The 21,789-nt window shown below is 49.7% G+C and overlaps 6 protein-coding genes across 6 annotated transcripts; 4 read left to right on the forward strand and 2 right to left on the reverse strand.

The window, feature by feature from the left end:
- Positions 1 to 1,701: 1,701 nt before the first annotated feature.
- Positions 1,702 to 5,058, forward strand: EPUS_04314 (uncharacterized protein; the record flags this gene model as incomplete). Its single annotated transcript, XM_007788226.1, has 2 exons — positions 1,702 to 3,041; positions 4,734 to 5,058. The coding sequence occupies 2 exons, from the start codon at positions 1,702 to 1,704 to the stop codon at positions 5,056 to 5,058; spliced, it is 1,665 nt and encodes a 554-aa protein (XP_007786416.1).
- A 940-nt stretch (positions 5,059 to 5,998) lies between these two features.
- EPUS_04315 (uncharacterized protein) lies at positions 5,999 to 6,778 on the reverse strand (the record flags this gene model as incomplete). The annotated part of the gene is made up of 1 exon (XM_007788227.1): positions 5,999 to 6,778. The coding sequence occupies one exon, from the start codon at positions 6,776 to 6,778 to the stop codon at positions 5,999 to 6,001; it is 780 nt and encodes a 259-aa protein (XP_007786417.1).
- A 1,498-nt stretch (positions 6,779 to 8,276) lies between these two features.
- Positions 8,277 to 9,852, forward strand: EPUS_04316 (26S protease regulatory subunit 6A; the record flags this gene model as incomplete). The annotated part of the gene is made up of 4 exons (XM_007788228.1): positions 8,277 to 8,605; positions 8,661 to 9,076; positions 9,124 to 9,743; positions 9,817 to 9,852. The coding sequence occupies 4 exons, from the start codon at positions 8,277 to 8,279 to the stop codon at positions 9,850 to 9,852; spliced, it is 1,401 nt and encodes a 466-aa protein (XP_007786418.1).
- Positions 9,853 to 11,317: 1,465 nt separating this feature from the next.
- EPUS_04317 (5'-3' exoribonuclease 2) lies at positions 11,318 to 14,742 on the reverse strand (the record flags this gene model as incomplete). Its single annotated transcript, XM_007788229.1, has 2 exons — positions 11,318 to 14,289; positions 14,436 to 14,742. The coding sequence occupies 2 exons, from the start codon at positions 14,740 to 14,742 to the stop codon at positions 11,318 to 11,320; spliced, it is 3,279 nt and encodes a 1,092-aa protein (XP_007786419.1).
- A 595-nt stretch (positions 14,743 to 15,337) lies between these two features.
- On the forward strand, positions 15,338 to 18,148 carry EPUS_04318 (uncharacterized protein; the record flags this gene model as incomplete). Its single annotated transcript, XM_007788230.1, has 1 exon — positions 15,338 to 18,148. One exon carries the CDS (start codon positions 15,338 to 15,340, stop codon positions 18,146 to 18,148), a length of 2,811 nt encoding a protein of 936 aa, XP_007786420.1.
- Positions 18,149 to 18,497: 349 nt separating this feature from the next.
- EPUS_04319 (Isoleucine--tRNA ligase) lies at positions 18,498 to 21,737 on the forward strand (the record flags this gene model as incomplete). The annotated part of the gene is made up of 1 exon (XM_007788231.1): positions 18,498 to 21,737. One exon carries the CDS (start codon positions 18,498 to 18,500, stop codon positions 21,735 to 21,737), a length of 3,240 nt encoding a protein of 1,079 aa, XP_007786421.1.
- Positions 21,738 to 21,789: the final 52 nt, after the last annotated feature.

Consider the following 21,789-nt stretch of genomic DNA (forward strand, 5'->3'; position numbering starts at 1 on the left):
CTCTGGCCTAATTTGAGGCATTCGCGCCGGACTGCTTCTGGTGATGCATGCAGCATGATCTTCAGATTGTTTCTGTGTTGTAAGCGTCTGTGGTTCTCCAAGTTGCATAGCGGAAGCCGTTTGGCTGTTCATAAGCCGAAGCGTGACCGACACCACAGATTGACCCAGGAAATGGTGAGCATCAAATTCGGAGATGATTTGCTGCCGTTTGACTGCAGCAATAATAATGACTGGGCTTCCGCCTGAAATAGCCTGCTAAAATTGAACAGCAATTATACGCAGTAACACCGGGATTACGAGGTTTGTGCTGACTGGAGGAGAGAGCAGAGAAAAATGATTGGTGGAAGATTGCCAAATTTGCTGGCAGAGTTTTCATCTCCCACCCGCAACTTTCTGCAACTGTTTAAGCGGTAACGTGCGCTAGGAAGCCGCGAGAGTGTGGGCTAGCTTAGCTGGGACTGCTTCCTGGAATTCCTGTTCGTCGCTGTCGTGACTCCTGACCTCCCTGCCCGGATCCCCTGCCAGCTCCGGTTGACCGGTCCCCACGACTTCTTCCTGCTGAGAGATTAATCAATCAATTACGAAGGGGGCTTGGTGTGGTTGCAGGTGCGCAGCCGTGACCTGCCTCAACTTCAAGATCGTCCCAATCTTTCGCCCTTGGTAGCTAGCCTCTGCTCCGGCTTTCTCCTTCATCCCTACGCCCCTACCACCACAGGTCCAGACCTATACGCACACCCTCGTCCTCTCCCTGGCCCTGCTGTCCACTTGCAACTCCCTTCCTCCTCCCTCTACAACTGCACTGCATTTCTTCTAAGCAACTCTCCTCTCTTCGAATATCAGTTAGCAGGAACTGGCTCTGTGGTACAGCCAACACTCTCCTTCTAAAATTCGACATACCGGTTGAGGACTGTTGCAGCCACCAGCCAGCAGCCATTTCAGCTTCAAGAATAGTGACGACTTGTGCCTATTCGGTCTGCCAGCTATTTTCGTTCAAGGCAGCAATCTTGACTGGTTGCTGGTTGAAAAGCCTTGGGGCAAATTGACGTGGTTGGAAGTATTTAGATTCGTGGCCTTTTGCACCGTATTCCAGTGGCTGTGTGGATCATCAAGAAACAACCTTTTTTCACCGCCCTGCAACCAGGCTATTCATTCAACTTGGAGCGCAAGCAATTGCTATTGCTGAGTTTGGAGATTGAACATAGGCTCTACTGCATGGTATGTATTTCTATGCACCACCCGCCAGTGAAGAGGCACTCTCCGGACAATAACTGACAGCACCAAACAGGTAGCAACTTTCTATCGTCATTGTCACTAAACCGTTTACCCTGGGTACTCTTTGACGACCTTTTAACTAAGTGTCGTCCTGTGTTCTGGACTGTTCAAATTTTGACCCACTCGAACGGAACACCGGGGCTTTAGGCAAACACTTGTCGGGTACTCAAGGCACCTTCACTGGTCTCTGGAGATCTGTTACTCCTCATTCTTTTCTACATCAAATTCCGCACAAGATACCGCAAATGTTACAGTTGTAATCACATACATTGTAACAACAAATCAAGCCCGGCGTCTTTTCGCTTGTGGAGCCTGTGAGTGCTCCAAGAGCTGGCAGTTGGTGCTCCCGATCTTTCAATCCTACAAGAAAATACTGATCTTTGACTAAGGGTTTTGCTGTCGGCTCTGGCTTATCAAGCTCTCATCACCATGCCTAGCTTCCAGCCATGGGGTCAGGCGGCTCAGCCTTCAAGACTTCCACCAACACCTCCTGAATACCTGCCTACCTACCAGACGCCAGCGAGCATGATGGCTGAGCAGAGCTACTATGGCGCGTCTTCTGACTACCTGGCTCAGCATGGACATTCCGGTCGTGATTTCATCGAGCGTTACACACAAGCTTCCGATTACGTATCACAACAAGCCATAAATTCTCAAAGTCACACTCGCGTTCCTCAAATGCAAGGTTCTCAAGACTATCGCAAGATTCCACCCTATGTTGCTCAGCTTCCGCAGCGGTATCAGTATGGTAGCATGGCGGTAGCTCCACCCCTTCCGCCTATCCGAGCACGAGACAATCCTACCGACCCTGTCGGTACGCAATATCGCGTACAAGATGCTCAAATCCAGAAGCAGAAGGATCAAGCTCCTAGTGGTGGCGTTTCGGCTCACTTGGACTACGACATGGAGGTGATGGCAAACTTTGTTGCGGAAATGGCCCAAGGAATGTATGCAAAATTCATCTCTGGCATTCATCTTGCAGATATTGACCTTATGCGAAGTGTCAGCCCAGGTTCTCGGCCCGCTCCACAATTCTTGAAATACGTTCTGGCAATTTTGTCGTCCACTCGCCTACCTAGCTCGACTATCGTTCTCGCGCTCTTCTATCTTGCTTCTCGAATGAAGATCGTCTCTGCAAATGGCGAAGCTACTCGCTCTTCCAGCTGCGTATATCGAATGCTTACCACCTGTCTTCTTCTCGGGAGTAAATTCCTTGACGATAACACCTTTCAAAATCGTTCTTGGGCAGATGTCAGCCAAATCCCCGTCACGGAGCTGAACAAGATGGAACTAGACTGGCTCAAAGGCTTCGATTGGACCCTCCATGGGCCAATGTACAATGAGACTGAAGGCTTTTACATGTGGAGAGAGCATTGGAAGGCGTACCAAGAAGATGCTCAACTTGCAAAAACACGAGAGTCGCAGAAGCTGACTCCTATCGACACCACCGTTACACACCTTCAGCAAATCCAGCAAACCACTAGACAGCCATTCATGTCTCCAGAAGGTCCCATTCCATTGCAATATCAGCGCTCGTCCCAGTACGACACACAGTGGGTTCGTCCATTCCTCTCAGACTATTCGCCGCCCTCCGCGCCTCACACCGGACCGACCACGCCAGACTACTACACTAGTGGTAACTGGTCTCAAGCTCCTCCGCCTTATTCAAAACAATCTTGGGCATCAAACAGCACTCCTGTCTACGCCAATCATCGATCCCAGCCCCCTTCATATCCACATACACCTTCTTACATTCAAGGTTATTCTCAGTCAGTCTGGAACAAACATGGACCGTCTTGCACCTGCACGTTATGCCCCAAGCATCATGAGCATTATTTTACCCATCCCAACGTCTACGGCTTGCAATCAGTCGCTGGATGAACTGTAATTACTGCACATCGTTGCTGGCTCCTGTCCAAGAGCATTGGGATCGGCCAAATCATCTTCACATTCAGATTCTCATTCTCCCTTTATCAGCGATGGCGACACCGCTCATCAAAAAGTTTCTCGATCACAGAAAAAGTTTATGTCACAGAAAGAATGGAGCGAGCATCCTTCCACAGCTCCTTGCATGGGTGCCAAAACAATTTCTACGACATCCCATTCCAGTACTAGCTAATCTTGCGTTACGACACTGCACGATACAATTGCGTTCTTTTCTACGAGCATTCACAGCGAGCGGAACCAGTCCAATAGACTTTATTCACATCAGCCAGCGGCTGGCTACCAGGAGTTTCGGAAAAAGCAAGGAGGTTGGCTCACAGCCACCGTTAGTCCTCATGCTTGACGGGTCTTACTATTTCCTTTCACAAATTGTGTCATTATGTTCAGGCTCTCTGTCAGCAAAGCAGCTAAACAGTTTTGCTCACTATGACCAGGATGGGTGGTTGGGTGGTTGGCAGGATTCATACACGCAAGGGTCATTCGTTCAGCTTAGGCGTCTTGCATACAAAGTTTGCAGGTAGAGCTTGTCCTGTGAATTTTTATTGTAATTTTTCATCACGATTGGTTGAGTCGTGTGGGTTGTCTCAAGAATCCACTTTCCGGTCGTTTACAGCGGTTGGCAGCTGGCAATCCCACGAGCTCCGATGAGGCTCGAGTCATGGCAGTTGCATTTCTCAGCTCACGGAGCTATGTTGTGGTACTCATACCCCATAGACTACTACTTCAATCAAAACCCTCAGATCCATGACTGGACCTCGTGTAATTGCTTTGGATGCTCTCTTGTATCGTCCGTATTTTGTCGTACTCTGTAGTGTATGAGAGGGGAGTTCAGACCACCAGAGTCGCCCCCAAATCGCGCTTCCAGTTGGCCCAGAGGCCCGTACATTTAAGCTTGCAGCACTTTGCAGCCAATTGATCGAGCTTGGCGGTCCTTTCACATTACTATGTACTACGTAGAGAGAAGATAGAGAGAAGATAGAAATGAGAATTATCAATAATTTCGGCACCTAGCTCCAGCCCTGGCAGAGCATCGCGTAAAGTTGATTAAATATATAAGACGGCAGGCATGTAGGTGCCCAATCACAATAAGGGCCTAAAACCGGGCAGAGGACATCAAGAACTGAGCTGTGGCGGTGCCAGGCGAGCGGAGGGGGAGCAGAAGTTGAGCCGGGAAGAGTGACGGGCCAACCAGAAGAGGGCATCAGACCGGGTCAAGATTGGTGTGCTAATGCCGCTTTAGGACCATAACCATTGCAGCAAAGCTCCCTTTTAACATCCATCTCCCCTTCCCTCTCTCGTGCGGGCCAACGCATCCCGTCTCCCCTTCATACCCAATAGGCCGACTTCTCCCGCTACTCTCGCGCCTCCGTGTGATGGCAAACTCTCTACGTTCCGCCGCTCCCTCTCGTCTTCACCTTTCACCTGTTTTCTTGGCGTAGCAGCCACATCCGCCCGGCAGCGTGCTCTACGGAGAAACAATATGGGACCCTAACAAGCTCATTCTGGCCTGGACGCAGCCCCCCCCGCAACAACGCCGCAGTCTCAAATCCCGCGGCCGCCCGTGCAGGGCAATTCTTCGCCGCCCTCTCTTTCGCCTTCGCCTCCGCCTCCGCCTCGCTAAGCACCAACGTCTCAGCCAACTCCCTCAGCGCTGCAAACGACCTCGCGGCCCTTGCGCCCCGCTACTTCGACATCCCTCGTGGCCAGCTCACCTGCGCTGGTGTCGCATGGGCGCTTGTCCCGTGGCGCATACTTGCAAGCGCGCGCAAGTTCCTCAACTTCATGTCCGCATACAGCATCTTCTTCGGCCCGCTGGCAGCCATCATGCTGTCAGACATTTAGATCGTGAAGGCGAGAAAGTACGACATCCGCGAACTATACGCGTATGGGGGACGGTACCATTATGGTAGAGGCTGGAATTGGCGCGCAGTGGTGGCATTCGTGGCGGGCATGACGCCGACTCTGCCCGGGCTTTTGTAGAGTGTAAATTCGGTGTAAATTCGGCGGTTGACGTAGGCGTAGGGACGAGACCTTATGCATTCGGCTGGGTACTGGGATTTTTCGCCACTCTGGGTGTCTATACAGGGCTGGGGCTCCTGTGTGGAGACAAGCGAAGTTCAGTAGAGAGGGCTGTAGGGCCGGATGACGTTTATGATGCGCAGGCGCCGGAGGACGGTAGGGTAGATGAAGACTCGTCGGCGGCTGGAAGCGAGCGGTCCGGTAGTTTGAAGGAGGCTTTAGAGGGTATAAATGGTGAAGGTGATAACAAGGAGAGGGATACTTTTTTGAATTGTAAGTTGGAGGAACCGAGATCGGTCGGAAGCTTCTGCGGATAGAAGAGTTGCTTCCAGGGAGCATCAGATAATAAGGCAGTCTTGACAAGTAATGCAAAGAAACAAATTAACGAACAATTCTGTAAAATTCGATCTTGAGTCGTGTCTTTACATTGAATCCTCACACGGGAAGGAACACAGATTCATATCCAAATTCTTTGGGAGTGGCATTGAGAAAACTTTGATATGACTGTTCACGTAAATCGAATGCAGGTGCTCATGCTGACAATCATTAGCGAATGACTTTCTTCCAGCGGCCGATAAAAGGGCATATTTTCACACCACAGCTCGGTTACTTTCAGGGCCAATGCCTAACTCAGTATGCCCCTTGATGTTATCATCTTGACAAGAAACACCATGGCATTTGGAAGCATCCTTCGTGTTCTCTCAACAGCACTTTGTTGAGATTTGAGAAGGTAGGGAGGGGGGATATGATATGAGTGAGTGCCTCATTCTTTGGTCACCACCAAGATGGACGAATGCGGTATCTTAGCAAACTTCTCCCACTCCTCATCGTACTCGCCTCGCTCCCTTGCCAGCTTCGGGATCCGGCAGTCGGTCCACTCCAGTCTACCCTTGAACCCACGGTCCCGGGCTGCCTTCTCGTACACGCTCTTCCGCAGATGGTAGGAGTCGAACTGGACGATCTCCGGCTCGGTACCCGCCCAAACTCGTATCCGTATGCCTTCCTCCACCGCACCGATATTCTCCAGATGGACCTCGCCCATCGCTTTCGGCCTCACCTTCGCTGCCTCCTCTATGTGTCTCACCGGATCCTCGGATGCACATGGCGTCATGGCTAACATGGAACCCCCTGCCCTGAGATTCCCCGCCGCGTGCCGGAACATGTCCGCCATCTCCGCCCCGGAGGCCGCGTAGTTGAGGAGCCAGCAGCTCAGAACTAGATCGAAGGGTGCGTCCGCGTATCGCACATCGGGCTGGGCGCAGTCGCCGACCTCGAACTTGATGTTCGCGTCACGGATGCCGGCGCCGCATGCGGCGTTGATCATGGCTGGCGAGATGTCCACGCCAAGGACTGATTTGGCGCCCCATGCACGGAGGGCGTGCGTAAAGCGACCTGTGCCACAGGCGAGGTCGAGAACTTTGACGTCGCCATGTTTGATCAGTGGTTCGACGGTTTGCTGGATGCAGAGGTATACCAGGCCGGCGCCGGGGAGTTTGGACATGTTATTGTAGGACGCGCCGATAGCATCATATTGGGTCGACATGGTTTGGTTTGTCTTGGATACGGACGTTGTTGAGACGAGGAGACGGGGACATCTCAATGTGGAACCTTCTATTCTATTGAAATGCCCGTAACCTCCCTAAACAAGCATCCCCATACAATGCACGTCATTATGCATGTAGCGTGATGCGACTTCGGTCTGTCAAAACCCATGCCATGACTTGCGGCTTGAAGGTCAGACGAATCGCAGCAATATAAGTGAGTAACTGCCAAATTTGAAGCGCGGAATCGCTGGCGGTGTGATGCCTACTCGGGCTTAGCTCCACCCGATCGGGGGTTAGTGCTCGTTAGTTAGTCACACTCCATTGCCAGCAGCACCTCAAGCACGCGCAACATGGTCAATTTATGCGTCTGCACCTCGGAAGTCATAGGTCAGTAATGCAGTAAGTGTGGGCACTGCTGTTGATATTCTTGCTGCGCTGCTCATCCTTCAAGTTTGCAGCCTTCGTTGTGCTTACCCGCCGCAGAAAAACGAACGCAAGAAGAGCCTGGAAGACTCCAGAAGCGCGAGGTTGAAACACAGCTGGAAGATAATTTGCCTGCTTACGGAACACGGCTTCTGAAGGACTTCAGGGAATGACCTTTGAATAAGGACCAGAGTAGTGATTGGGAAGCGCCGCTATCGCGGTTGCCATTGGCGTTGAAAGTTGACTCGGGTCTTCATTAAGCTGCAACGCCAGCGGGGTAATGACACGGTGGATATGAATTGAACTGTTATATTAAGAGTGAAAGCTAAGAGATGAGGACTGATCTCAAATAGTACAATCGGTATAAGCTTGATGCAACAAGAAGCAACGCAAGCTAAATACCCCCCACATGTGCTTGTACTGAGGAATACCATGTTGGACATGCCGGCACGCCATTCGCTGTGATCATCAGCGCACAAGGTACATTGGGAACAGGCACGTCGCTGGCATGTATGAGAATCAATCACTTGTACAAGGGGGTATGGGGCACGCAGCCAGAGATATAGTAATGGTCTTACTGCTTAGATGGGGTCGTCTTGCAGCGCTCTCAACTCGGCCTCAAGGAGGATAGATAGTAATATGTAACTAGAGTCGTGGGAGGGCGCCAGCTGTACAAAGTATGTTCGTAGTAAACATAAGAAGAATTGGGTATGTAGCACCATGAGCTTGTTATGAAGCCACACAACCCTAATGTTGTAGATTCTGAACCAAAATGTCAACCTATCTTGGTATTAAGTGCTCATCATTGAAGCAGCGTTACACACCTCACTTCGGTCCCCTTCGAGTGCCAAGTTAGGCGCCGCAGCTTGCGCAAGGCTTGGCATAATTTTGTCACTGAAGCTCTCCGACGCAACCTTCAAAGTTCCATCTCCAGGGCGAAGTAATCACCGTGGCCTTTGATCTGCCTAAATCTTGTTACCAGACCTCGAAACGACTACAACTCTGTCATATTCATAGACCTTTGACCCGCTTCTAACACGCATCTACACACCGTTCTTCTATCTTACCACCAACATGTCTACCCTAGAAGACCTCGATGACATGGAGCGTGAAGAGAAGGATCAGAAGAAGGATCAAGACGGCGATGATAAGAAGACGCCTGGAGGAGACGGCTCCAAAGACGAAGAAATGAAAGACGCGGATGGTGAGAAGAAGAAGAAGGAGGAAGACGATGTGATAGACCTTGATATCCTGCGATCAAGCACAGTTGACATTATCAACCGACGGCGAATGCTGGAGAACGAGCTGAAGATCATGAAGTCTGAATTTCAGAGGTTGAAGCATGAAGAGACAACAATGAAGGATAAGATCAAGGACAATACAGATAAGATTGAGAACAACAGGTATACCTCATATCTTGACAAGCAGAGCACGAGTGGCTGATACAAATGTCTACAGGCAATTACCATACCTTGTTGGAAATGTTGTCGAGCTTCTAGATCTTGATGTCGAAGCTGAAGCTGCTGAAGAAGGTGCCAACATTGACTTGGACGCCACTCGGGTCGGCAAATCTGCCGTCATCAAAACATCAACAAGACAAACCATCTTTCTACCATTGATAGGCCTTGTTGACCACAATGCGCTCAAACCGGGTGACCTGATCGGCGTCAACAAAGACTCCTACTTGGTACTGGACACCTTGCCAGCCGAGTATGACTCAAGAGTGAAGGCTATGGAGGTGGATGAGAAGCCTACAGAGAAATACGGCGACGTTGGTGGTTTAGACAAGCAGATGGACGAGCTTGTCGAAGCAGTGGTCTGGCCTATGAAGGAAGCTGAGCGCTTCAAGAAAATCGGTATCAAAGCGCCTAAAGGTATCTATCACGTCCCAGTCTGATCGTCTACTGCTAACAGGAGCAAGGCGCTCTTATGTACGGCCCTCCGGGAACAGGAAAGACCCTTCTTGCCCGTGCCTGCGCAGCGGAAACCAACGCTACCTTTCTCAAACTTGCCGGCCCTCAGCTGGTACAGATGTTTATTGGAGACGGTGCAAAACTAGTACGAGATTGTTTCGCCCTCGCAAAGGAGAAGGCGCCATCAATCATCTTCATCGACGAACTCGATGCAGTCGGAACCAAGCGATTTGACTCTGAGAAAAGTGGCGACAGGGAAGTGCAGAGGACGATGTTGGAACTACTTAACCAGCTTGATGGGTTTGCATCCGATGACCGTGTCAAAGTCCTCGCAGCTACGAATCGAGTGGATGTTCTGGATCCCGCGCTTCTCCGATCAGGGCGCCTAGACCGAAAGATCGAATTTCCCCTGCCAAATGAAGAGGCGCGAGCACAGATCTTGAGAATCCACAGCAGAAAGATGACTGTCGACGATGCAGTTAATTGGGGCGAGCTGGCAAGATCGACAGACGAATTTGGTGGTGCTCAATTGAAGGCTGTCTGCGTCGAAGCTGGTATGATTGCGCTGAGGCAAGGCAAGAATAAGATCAATCATGAAAACTATGTTGATGCTATTGCAGAAGTACAGGTCAGTCTCCTCTTTTACAATACTCTTCTATGATCCAAGATTACCCTTATACTAACCTATCTTGACTCATCAGGCGAAGAAGAAGGACACTGTGAATTTCTACGCATAGCGGGTGTATGTTCTGAGATGAATAGGAGCGAGGATCATCATCTTGAGCTCTTCAGACATGCATTACTGGCGAACGAGATATTTGACAGACATCCATGCAGGTAGTTTGCTTCCAAGCAGGCCTATAAACTGGCACATGTTCAGCAAGCGAGCAATTGAGAAACCAAAGCTACAGATTCGAGATTGAGAAGCGTCGAAGCACCATCACCCGGAATTGAATCTGTCCAGAATACATGATATGCTCACAATCCTTATCTCATCCATCTATTGTCCCCGTCTCACCTGCCGCGGCATATCAAAAGCCCGCCGCCTTTCCATTCCAGCCATCTCAACACTGCTCATTGTGCTTAGCGTTCTCAATAACACCCGCTTCTTTCTCTTCAAGCCAACATGAAATGTCTGTACCCCCAATAGTCCGGTCCTCTGCTTGCTCTCCAGCTCGGCGTGCAATCCCTACCTCTATAGTATGACACCTACTTGCCTCTTGCTGTCCGTTCCTGCTCTTATATTCTCCCGTACCCACGTCCTTCCCGTGCCTGCCCTTTCGCAGGTAGACAAGGGAAAAGTAATTGCACAGGCTTCATTTCATTATTAAGTAACCTAGTCTTACCCTTCTTACCACCTAACTCCGCTGTAATGAAGGAGAGTCCTCGCTTCGATGTATACTCCCATCCTGGATCTAGCTTTGTCCTGCAAACTCACTTCCGCCCGTTCTCCCCTTGTGACATTCTCTCCTCCGTGCTTGGCTTCACAATCCAAAAAAGCGCTATTTTATTTTCCGTGAAAATATCCTTCAAATTCGGCACCGTGGCCTAATGGTAAGGCGTCGCTTTCCGGTGGCGAAGACTTGCGGGGTATGTCTTGAAAATCCACTCTCCTATATCATCTCTTGCTCTCGGGTATGGCGAGAATCGGGTAGATGATATTTTACGTTGATTGTGAGACTAATTGGTGGGAATGATTAGTTCGAGTCCCGTCGGTGTCGACTTTCATTTTTTTAAATCTGTATCTTGTTAGTGTAGGGTGGAGGCTTTTGGTGGTTTAGTTGGTATCATTTTGGTCGTTTGGAGGTGCGGATAGAGCGGTTCGGGACCGGATTTTATTGCTTGATGGCAGGAAAGATGGAGTGGGGATAGAAGATGGAGTAGGATGATACTTTTCCGAGACGATCATATTTCTTTTAACTTGAATTCTTTCATTCATCACTCCTTTCCAGGAGGGACTACAGTGATGGGTGAACTGCCCCCTGTTGGATTAAGTACCTACTCGTACATCATGCACAGGAATCGCTGTCTGTACCAGCCTCCCCTGCCGTTCCTTGGGTTCGAATAAAGCTCTCCTGTGCTATAAGAAAATAACATAACACAAGTCGATTGAGGCTCGAATTTGCCAAGCTCACTGTCAGCCAGGCAGCCCTGTGCGTGCTCGCTCGCCCGTCTTGATCCCACATACGCGCCATACCTTTTTCAACGCCTCCCATACCCATCTCCATACCTGGGATCGTAGCTGCCCCGATAATTCTGTGATCCTCCACCACCACCCCTGCCGCCGCCTGTGTCCCCGTTGACACCATATCCTCCTTGACCATAGCTCTGGCCACTCCCGCTGGCGTAATAGCTATCGCTGATCGACCGACCACCTGCACCGCCTCCTGGCGGCCCACTATATTGCTGCTGCGACCCACCATACCGATCCCCACCCCCTCCTCTACCCCCATTGTATTGGCCCTGACCATAGCCACCATACTGTCCACGTTGTGAACCACTACCAGAGCCGTATCCACCATCATCTCGCTGCCCATACCCACCATGCGCGTAAGAACTCGAGCCTGCGCTAGGCGGTCCACGTCCATACTGCTGAGAGACAGGAGGTGGAGGCGGAGGGATTCTCCCATTCGCACCGACCACGGGCGGAGGTACGAATTTCGGATCCAGGAACGCCGCAAAGGGGTTCGATCGATCGACCTCCCCTGTTCCTCCCCTCTGCTGATCATACTGCGGCGGCGGAGGCCTGTCAGCTTGGAAGGAGATATTCCCACCCCCTCTGCCGCCCCTCCCACCACCATTCCCATAACTCCCATTCCGATCTCCAAGCGGCGCACCACCATAACTCCTCCCTGAATTCCTCGCTTTGCTCTTCAAGATCGCAATATCACTATGATCAAGCACCTTCGCTGGCTCCTTGACACCCCGCAATAACATGGACTTATGCACATGTTTCGACGTTGGCATCGTGTACAGCACGCTCATACTGCGATCGTCGTCGACCTCGGGTTCGAGCTTGATGTCCTCTTCCGGCCCTTGAAGAGACATGTGGGGAAGGTAGCTGGAGTTTTTCTCTGCAATACCGGCGAGACCGCCTGTTCGGACGGGGAGTTTGACCGTGTTCTCTCCATTAGCATTCCTCTGCCTTTTAGAGTAGAATTCTGTGGCTAGGAGGTCGTAGAGTGGGTGGCGGTCGGACACGAAGAGGGCGTCTTTGCCCATTTCGTTGCGCGCGTGCTCTTCAGCCGTCAAGAGCGGATATTTGGTGTTCATGGCGGACAGGAGACGTTTCTCGTCGATGAAGGGGAGGAGAACGATGGCTTTCCAGCTTTGTTTTTTGCCGTTGGCGTCCAGGTCGAAGTCTTCGGGGTAGAAGTCTACGATCTCGCTGTCTGGGTCTGTCATGAGGGAATGAAATACGGGTGGGATAGCGTGGTTGGATGCTGCGGGTAAAACGCCCATGAGCTGCTCGTAGGGTTTGAAGGGTTTGCCTTTGGCGAATTGGATGTCCATTTTATCGAGGTCGATGAAGTCAGCGGCAAATGGTGCGTAATGATAGGGGTAATACCAAGTCCATGAAGCGCATCCCTGGAAGTAGTAGAGTAAAACCCATGCTAAGCCTTCAACGTAGGATTGTGCCACCTTGCGTCGGAATTCGTAGTCATCAGGCGCGACATGGAACTTTTGCTCGTAGTATCGCTCCGCATATCCTGTCTCCCATAGACGTACAGTATCAGGGGGTAGATCATCGGGGTTTGCCCCATTTGTCTTGGTCTCTGGTTGACTGATAGGAGTGGAGCGTCCTGGTGTGCTACTATCATCATCTTCTTCCAGTAGCTCCGCCTTCCGCTTTCCCAACGCTGAAGGCGGAGTCTGCTCGACGGCACCTGGCTCGTTGGTTGGCTTCTCTGGTGTTTCTGCAGGTTTGTTCTTTTGCATCAATTGAGCTTTCAGCGCAGCAGCAGCACTCTTGTTGGCAGCATTAGCCCTGTCCACGGCGCCTCTGTTCACCACCATGTTGTAGTCTACCTCGATGCTCTGAGGGGAGATCAGATTCATGGGAGCGTTGGTTGGTGCTCGATCGTCACTTCGTCCCTTAATGGAGCCATTGAATCCTCCTTGACCGTAATCTGGAGAGCTTCGTCGTCTTTTGGCATCGCGACCTTGCTCTCTTTGCTCACGTGCGTCTTTTTCTTGATCTCGTCGCTTCTGATTCTGTTCCCGCCTCTCCTCTGTCTGTCTCCGGCGTCTGAAAATGGCATCTTCCTGTTTGGCAAGACCTTGCAGGATGAATTGTGCACGGCTGAGGTCAACTTTGCCATCACAGGTCAGGTAACCACCCATGATGGGGATGTTGTCACGCCAAATAGCGATCAAAGTATCGATACCATCCTCATGGATATCAAGACTAGGGAGATGAGGAAGGAAATCGTTGCCAACGAAAAAGCACATGAACACCCAATCATCAAGGGCTCGCTCAAGATCAAAACGAAAGGGTTGACCAGGGACAAACATCTCAGCTCCAAGGTATTCCCGCAAGGTGGGCACGTTCAGCCAGATGAACGGTTTCAAGTCAGGGGTTTTCTCCTTCTCATCGTAATCCCCGGCTTTATCCTTTGTGTTGCCTCTGCAGTTATCGGCATAATGACCTTTCTGGCCGCAAAGATTGCAAGTCTTGGCTTTGGCATCTCTGATCTCGACATCTTCTCGAAGAATACGGAAATGAGGTTCATGTGTAGCAATACCAAGCATTATCAAGTCAGCGTCTAGACCGTACATGACATGTTTCGTGTTAGGGTCATATTCTGGATCAGCACGTTGAGATCGAATGAATTGCATGATCTTGTGTTCTCCCTCCCCCGGAACAGTTGCATCAGAAATGAGGACCTTAAGCTTCTCCCAAGCAGGATCGGTATTGAGCTTCCACTGCACCCAGTACCGTATTGAGATAGCAAGAATGACCATGAAGGGTGTACCCGGTGTAATGACATTAGAATCCCAGGTCTTTTTTACAACGTCCTCCAGCGCAGTTTCCGGGTCTCCTCTGCTATGCTGCTGGCTTCTGAGAAGCGTTTGAAACTCCGCCTTTTTCTCGTCGGCTTCCTTAGCATCTCTTGCAGACCGAAAACGACGCGCCCGTTGTTGGTTCATTTTTGCACGAGGAGCAACACCATCTGTTACCACGTCAGTTAAATTAATAATGTCCAGAGAGGAAAGGCAACGAAATGAGAAGCAGTGTCCGCAGACAATTAAGCCATCGAGGGACAACTTAGCCGTCCAAAGGCATATTCATTTCGCGCTTACTGCAACACCGACGTACCAATCGCTATTAACAGGAGTTTCCTAGGTCGCACCATGTTGACGACTCGTTCTGTATACTTGAAAATCTCCATCATCATTTCACTTTCTGTGGCAGGAGGCGGCTTGTTCTCTGGGTGAGAACAAGGATGAACAATGCCATTGAAGTCAAGGTAAAGGTTGTCAAACTCTTCGCCATTGGGATTTGACCGCGTTGTATCCACCGGATATTGCTGGCCATCCACTTCGTAAGGTTGCTCTTCAATCACAGGCGTGATGATCTTGGGGTACTTTTTGTGAAGCCACCGAAAGAGCGCTGGGACACCCATGGCGCCGTCAAAAGATTTCTTTGAGTGTTGAGGGAAGACTGAGTCGTGAAGAGCGGAGAGCTCCTTATGCGACCGGGTAAAGAGACAACCTGGATGCTTTGATCTCTAAGGAGAGGTCGGAGCCGCCGCAGTCGAGTAATCCTTACGACTTTAGTACATAAACAGGAGACTCGAGACCCGAAGTATCCGGTCCGCACTCGCCGATTTCAGCTCCTGAGGAAGTAGCAGTCAGTAAGGAACGAACATCCAGAAATTGTAGTTAATTAGTATGCAAACGTTTGTGGTGAAAAATGAAGGTGCTTGTACAGACAGCGGGTGGTTGACAAAGGTTTCGCGGAGCTTGCAGTCTGCGTGCAGCACATTTGACTATCGACTATCGACTTTCGACTTTCGACCTTTGACCTTCCAGCCCACTTGCAATAAGGACCAAAGTTACAATCCATGAACTTAGGAGCCTTCTCATACAGGCTGAATGGCCTGGAAGTAATTCACATGACTATCAGTTGCGCAACTCGAATGCCATCACCATCAGTCTAACAGCCACAGCCTCCGATGCTTTCTCTGCCATGATCATGTGTTTTCAGGAGATTCTACCATGCTACGAATCCTCGAATCTCAAGCTCCAGTGAAGCAGACAGCCACAGATACGATAAGTATCTTGAGCGGTCGGCTACAGAGTGCCACCCTTCTAGAGGATCGTCGAGCTGCAATACTAGGACTACGAAGCTTTGCGAAGCTCTACCCAGCATCAGTCGCATCCGGAGCCCTGCGGGATCTCATTGCTTGCCTGAGAAGAGATGGGGATGATCTGGACACCATCAAGGTCGTTCTGGAAACCTTGTTGATACTTTTTAATCCGGATGAGAAGAGTCCAGAAGCTTCAGATGAGATAGCCTTATGGCTTGCAGATGAATTTACCCAACGTCAAGACAATATTACAGCCCTTTTGGACTTGCTCGAGTCGAAAGACTTCTACCCGAGACTCTACTCCCTACAGTTGATATCCCGGATTGCGACAGCAAGACCAGAGAGGACACAGGAGAGTATCTCTACGGCGCCTTTGGGGGTGTCCCGCCTAGTAGCAGTTCTAGACGATAAAAGGGAAGCAGCTCGAAACGAAGCTTTGCTATTGCTAGTAGCCCTGACGCCATCTTCTGCCGAGCTACAAAAGGTTGTTGCTTTCGAGAATGCGTTTGATCGGATCTTTGCTCTTATCGACGCTGAGGGCTCTTTGACCCATGGCTCTATGACAGTTCAAGACTGCTTGACTCTACTTGCCAATCTCTTGAAGTTGAATGTCTCCAACCAATCCTACTTCAGAGAAATCGGCTGTGTATCAAAACTTGCCCGTCTTCTTGCTGGGGTTGCTGAAGAAGAAGAAGAATCAAAAGATGGTGTATCTGACTGGGCCAAGCCACAGAGAGACATGAATGTCTGGGGCCTGTTAGCGATTGTGCAGCTTCTCCTGATTCATGGTGCTCAAGGTACGCCGTTAAATCAAGACGCGTGCTGGAAGAGCAGTATAGTGCTGCAGGTTCTTCATCTTTCTTTCAGCTCGACATTTGGGGTCGGCATACGCGCCAAAGCTTTATCAACCTGCGCCGATTTGATCCGTGGCAATGCCACATTGCAAGAGAAGTTTGGAGATCTCAATGTGCCCAAAGGCCATCCCGAAGCATTTACAGAATCCAACAACCAGCCACTTCCTAATGGTCATCCAACCACGAATGTAATCGAAGCTCTCCTCGAGTTGACCCTGGAGCCCGCCCCAATCAGCCTGTTCGACGTTCGCCTAGCAGCCTGTGAATGCGTAAAGGCATTCTTCACAGGTCACAAAGGCATTCAAGCTCATGTACTACGTAGGGCGATTGAAGGCCACAAGAGTGGCGAGGATGAGATTCCAAACATTCTGACAGTCTTGATCAGTCCCAATGACTCAAGAGCAACATCTGATCCATATCAACCATGGATGGCTTCGGTGTTAATGTTCCATTTGTTGTATGAAGACTCGGACGCAAAGGCCATTGCTTTAGCCGTCTCTGAGGGCAACGCAGACAAAGGCGAAGAGGTTATAAGTTTTGTACAGAGCATTGCCAGCAAGCTGATTGCAGGATATCAGCAACAAGAGGATGAGCGAATATTGGTCGGGTATCTAATGCTTCTTTGTGGGTGGCTATTTGAAGATCCTGATTCAGTGAACGACTTCCTCGGCGAAGGTTCTTGTGTATCCACTTTGATTCAAGCTGCGAGAGTGAGCAGTCAGAGTATGCCTCTTGCTGCTGGCTTGGGTATCTTCTTACTTGGCATCATCTACGAATTTTCGACCAAAGACTCTCCCATTCCAAGAAGTAAGCTGCACAACTTACTCGTATCTGCTCTTGGTCGAGAAGTGTACATTGACAGGCTCACAAAGCTTCGCGAGAATCCTATCTTGCGGGATTTCGAGGTGCTTCCACAATGTGCCAGGACTGGCTCAGAAAGTGGCCTTCCGGATGTGTTCCTGGATAAAACTTTTGTGGAATTCGTGAAGGATCAATTCAGTCGCATATTACGTGCAGTTGATCGTGATCCAGCTTTCGAAGTCTCTGTGGTAAGTAATGGTGTTCAGAAGGGTATTTCAAGGGAGTTAGTGGACAGCCTAAAAGCGCAAGTGGACGAGAAGACTAACACGCTTCAAAACCTCGAGTCAGAAATGGTGCTCTTGAACCGTAGAATAGAACAAGAGGAGCTGGACCACCGTCGCACGAAGGACTCGTCCGCTGTCGAGCTAGCAAGAATCAAGCAGATCAATGACAGTCTCCACAAGAACCACGAAGAAGAATTGAAAGTTGTCCATGACGGATTTGCACGTCAGCGAGACGAACTGATCAGACAGTACGAAACGCAACTACAGAATCTGGACGCACGATTGCAGCAATCAATTGCTGAGAACGAAGAAAAGGCTAACAAGATTCGTGAGAGAAACGAAGCTGAGATTGGTGACTTAAGAATTACAGTGCAGCGCTTAGAAGCTCAGCTTGAGAAGGCGAGTAGAGACCATGTGCAAGATCTTCAGACAGCCAACGAGGAGTACGTCAGCAAGGCAGAGACTTTAGAAAACCGGGCGAAGCGTGCTGAAGAGAAAGTTGAGGAGCTCGAAGACATGATCAAAACCATCAGAACTGCTCTTGAAGGAGCAAGGTCGGAGCGGGACAGTCTCAAGATTCGGGTTGACGAGAAGGAAACAGCTCGAAAAGAAGTGCAGACTGAGCTTGATGACCTGTTGATTGTTTTTGCCGACCTCGAGACCAAACGAGCACAAGACAAAAAGCGTCTGAAAGCACTAGGTGAGCCTGTCTCGGAAGGGGAGGATTCTGAAGAAGTGGAAGATGATGCCGACGATGAAGACAGGCCTGAACCTGACTGAGCATCTTGCAGCACAAAAGATACCCTGTACAATGAATGATAACATTTCTGAGAAGTTGAGAATAAAAGTACATATTCAGTTGGCTGTCAACAATTGATTTTCTTGGCAAATGTAGGAAGTAAACGTTGTCGCTCAGACTGGAAATACAGATAGATAGAGCTCATACTGCTGAGCGAAGGGCTGACAGCAGTGTGGGAGGCGGCTACCGAGAGATATTCTCTCGACATTGTGCTGAGCGGGATATTCTGAGTCACCCTTGTGGAGAAAGGTTGTGCGGAGTCATTTTTGCTTTTCAACTTTGTCCGCAAGAACCTTCTCGCTCAGGAAGTTCTGTAAACCAACCAACACAATGTCCGTCGACTTTTCCAAGGAGGAGAAGGGCGTTTTGACACGATGGAGGGAGATCAAGGCGTTCGAGCGCCAGGTTGAACTCTCTCGAGGACGCAAACCTTACACTTTCTACGATGGCCCGCCATTCGCTACCGGTCTGCCCCATTATGGTCACTTGCTGGCTTCTACGATTAAAGATATTATTCCGCGATATTGGTCGATGAAAGGGCATCATGTCGAGAGGAGGTTCGGATGGGATACGCATGGACTACCCATCGAGTATGAGATTGACAAGGCGCATGGAACAACAGCTGCGGATTTTGTCAAGGCGAACGGCGTCGAGAAGTACAATGCTGAGTGCCGTGCTATTGTCATGCGGTATGCTTCCGAGTGGAGGGAGTTTATCGATCGGCTGGGCAGGTGGATCGACTTTGACAATGACTACAAGACCATGGACGCAAGCTTTATGGAATCAGTATGGTGGGTGTTTAAGCGATTGTTCGACAAGGGCGTTGTATACCGTGGTTATCGAGTAATGCCATACTCGACAGCATTAAACACACCCTTGAGCAATTTCGAAGCACAGCAAAACTATAAAGACACGCAGGATCCCGCTGTTGTTGTCTCTTTTCCTCTCCTCAACGATCCTCAGACAAATCTTCTGGCATGGACAACGACACCATGGACCTTGCCCTCACATACTGGTCTAGCAGCGCACCCGGACTTTGAATACATCAAAATTCTGGATGAGGCATCTGGAAAGAATTATGTCCTTTTAGAGTCTTTACTTCGCACATTATACAAGGATCCGAAGAAAGCAAAATTCAAAATCCTGGAACGTTTCTCAGGAAAAGAGATGAAAGGTTGGAGATACGAGCCTCTGTTTGACTATTTCTACGAGGAGTTCAAGGACTATGGCTTCCGCGTTTTGAACGCGAATTATGTGACCGCGGAAGATGGCGTAGGCATTGTCCACCAAGCGCCAGCCTTTGGAGAAGAAGATTACAAGGTCGCTTTTGAGGCTGGTGTCATTAGTGCCGACCGATTGCCCCCAAACCCGGTGGATGAAAAGGGATGCTTCACGTCTGAAGTAAGGGATTTTGCTGGGCAACATGTCAAGGCTGCAGATAAATCCATCATCAAATATCTCAAAAACAAGGGACGTCTCATTGTCGACAGTCAGATAACTCACAGCTATCCTTTTTGCTGGAGGTCAGATACACCACTCATCTATCGGGCGGTGCCATCATGGTTTGTGAAAATCCCAGATATCATCTCGACAATGCTCGAAAGCATCGGAAAGTCTCACTGGGTTCCATCGTTCGTGAAGGAAAAACGGTTCGCCAACTGGATCGCCAATGCTAGGGATTGGAACATCTCTCGGAACCGCTTCTGGGGAACTCCTATCCCTCTGTGGGCAAGTGAGGACATGTCGGAAATTGTTGCCGTGGGCAGTGTAGAAGAGCTGAAGAACTTGAGTGGTTACCAAGGAGAGCTTACGGACCTTCACCGGGATAAGGTCGACCACATCACAATTCCCAGCCAAAAGGGCAAAGGAGCCCTTCACCGAATCCCGGAGGTCTTTGATTGTTGGTTTGAATCTGGCAGTATGCCTTACGCCTCATCACATTATCCCTTCGAGAATAAGGAGTATTTCGAATCGACTTTCCCAGGAGACTTCATTGCAGAGGGAATCGATCAAACTCGAGGATGGTTCTACACATTGGTGGTTCTAGGGACACACCTCTACGGCCACATTCCGTTCAAGAATTGTGTTGTGAATGGGATTGTGCTAGCAGAAGATGGAAAGAAGATGTCTAAGCGACTCAAGAATTATCCTGATCCTTCACTGGTCATCGATAGATATGGTGCTGATGCTCTGCGCCTTTATCTCATCAACTCGCCGGTAGTACGAGCAGAGGCCCTCAAATTCAAAGAAAGTGGAGTGAAGGAGATTGTTTCCAAGGTTCTTCTTCCTCTCTGGAATAGCTACAAATTCTTCGAAGGGCAAGTTGCACTGCTGAAGAAGATCGAGAACATTGAATACACCTTCGACCCAGAGGCCGAGAGCAAGAACACCAATGTGATGGATCGATGGATTTTGGCAAGCTGTCAAAGTCTGCTAGAATATGTAAATGAGGAAATGGCCGCTTACCGACTCTACACTGTTGTGCCCAGACTGCTTGAACTCATCGACAATACCACCAATTGGTACATTCGCTTCAACAGAAAACGATTAAAGGGAGCGCTTGGAGTCGAAGATACCCAGCATGCACTTAATACACTTTTCGAAGTCCTCTACACTCTTGTCAGAGGTCTTGCCCCATTTACACCATTCATCACCGACCTGATCTACCTCAAACTTCTCCCTCACATTCCCACTTCATTACATTCGGAGGATATGAGAAGTGTTCATTTTCTTCCATTCCCTGAAGTGCGACGCGAACTATATGATGAGGTGGTCGAACGACGTGTAGGAAGAATGCAAAGAGTCATTGAGCTCGCGCGCGTCTCGAGGGAAAGAAGAACGATAGGGTTGAAGACACCCTTGAAAACGTTGGTTGTCATTCATACTGACAAGCAATACTTGGACGATGTGCAGTCACTGGAGGGCTACATCACCGAAGAACTAAACATCCGAGATCTGGTGCTCAGCTCTGATGAGAGCAAATATCATGTGCAATACAGCGTTTCGGCTGACTGGCCCACCCTTGGCAAGAAATTCAAGAAGGATGCGCAAAAGATCAAGAAAGCGTTGCCATCACTAACTAGTGACGACGTAAAGAGGTTTGTGGCAGAGAAGAAAATCCAACTTGGTGGCATTGAGCTTTCAGAAGAGGACTTGATAGTCAAGAGAGGGTTTGAGGAGGATGACAGCGCAAGGAACCTTGAGGCAAACACAGACAATGATGTTCTTACAATTCTTGACGCCGAATTGCATGCAGGGTTGGCTGACGAAGGCGTTGCGCGGGAGATCATTAATCGAGTCCAACGTCTGCGTAAGAAGGCAGGACTCGTTCCAACCGATGATGTGAAGATGGAATACTACGTGCAGAGCGATCCAGAAAACGTTGGTCTGGAGAATGTGTTTGAGACCCAATCAAAGATCATTGAAAAGGCTTTGCGAAGACCAATGGACAGACATACTATCACCGAAGTGGAGGGCAAGATACCCAATGGAGTTGAGGAGTCTGTCATCGCCGAAGAGGAGCAGGAGATCCAAAAAGCGACATTCTTACTTAGACTTGTTAAGATCTAGGCAGAAAGAGTCATACGTTGCCTTAGAGCATAGACCGCATGATTCCTAGCAC

The sequence above is a fragment of the Endocarpon pusillum genome (genome assembly GCF_000464535.1).
Source record: "Endocarpon pusillum Z07020 unplaced genomic scaffold C713767, whole genome shotgun sequence".
NCBI classification, from domain to species: Eukaryota; Fungi; Ascomycota; class Eurotiomycetes; order Verrucariales; family Verrucariaceae; genus Endocarpon; species Endocarpon pusillum.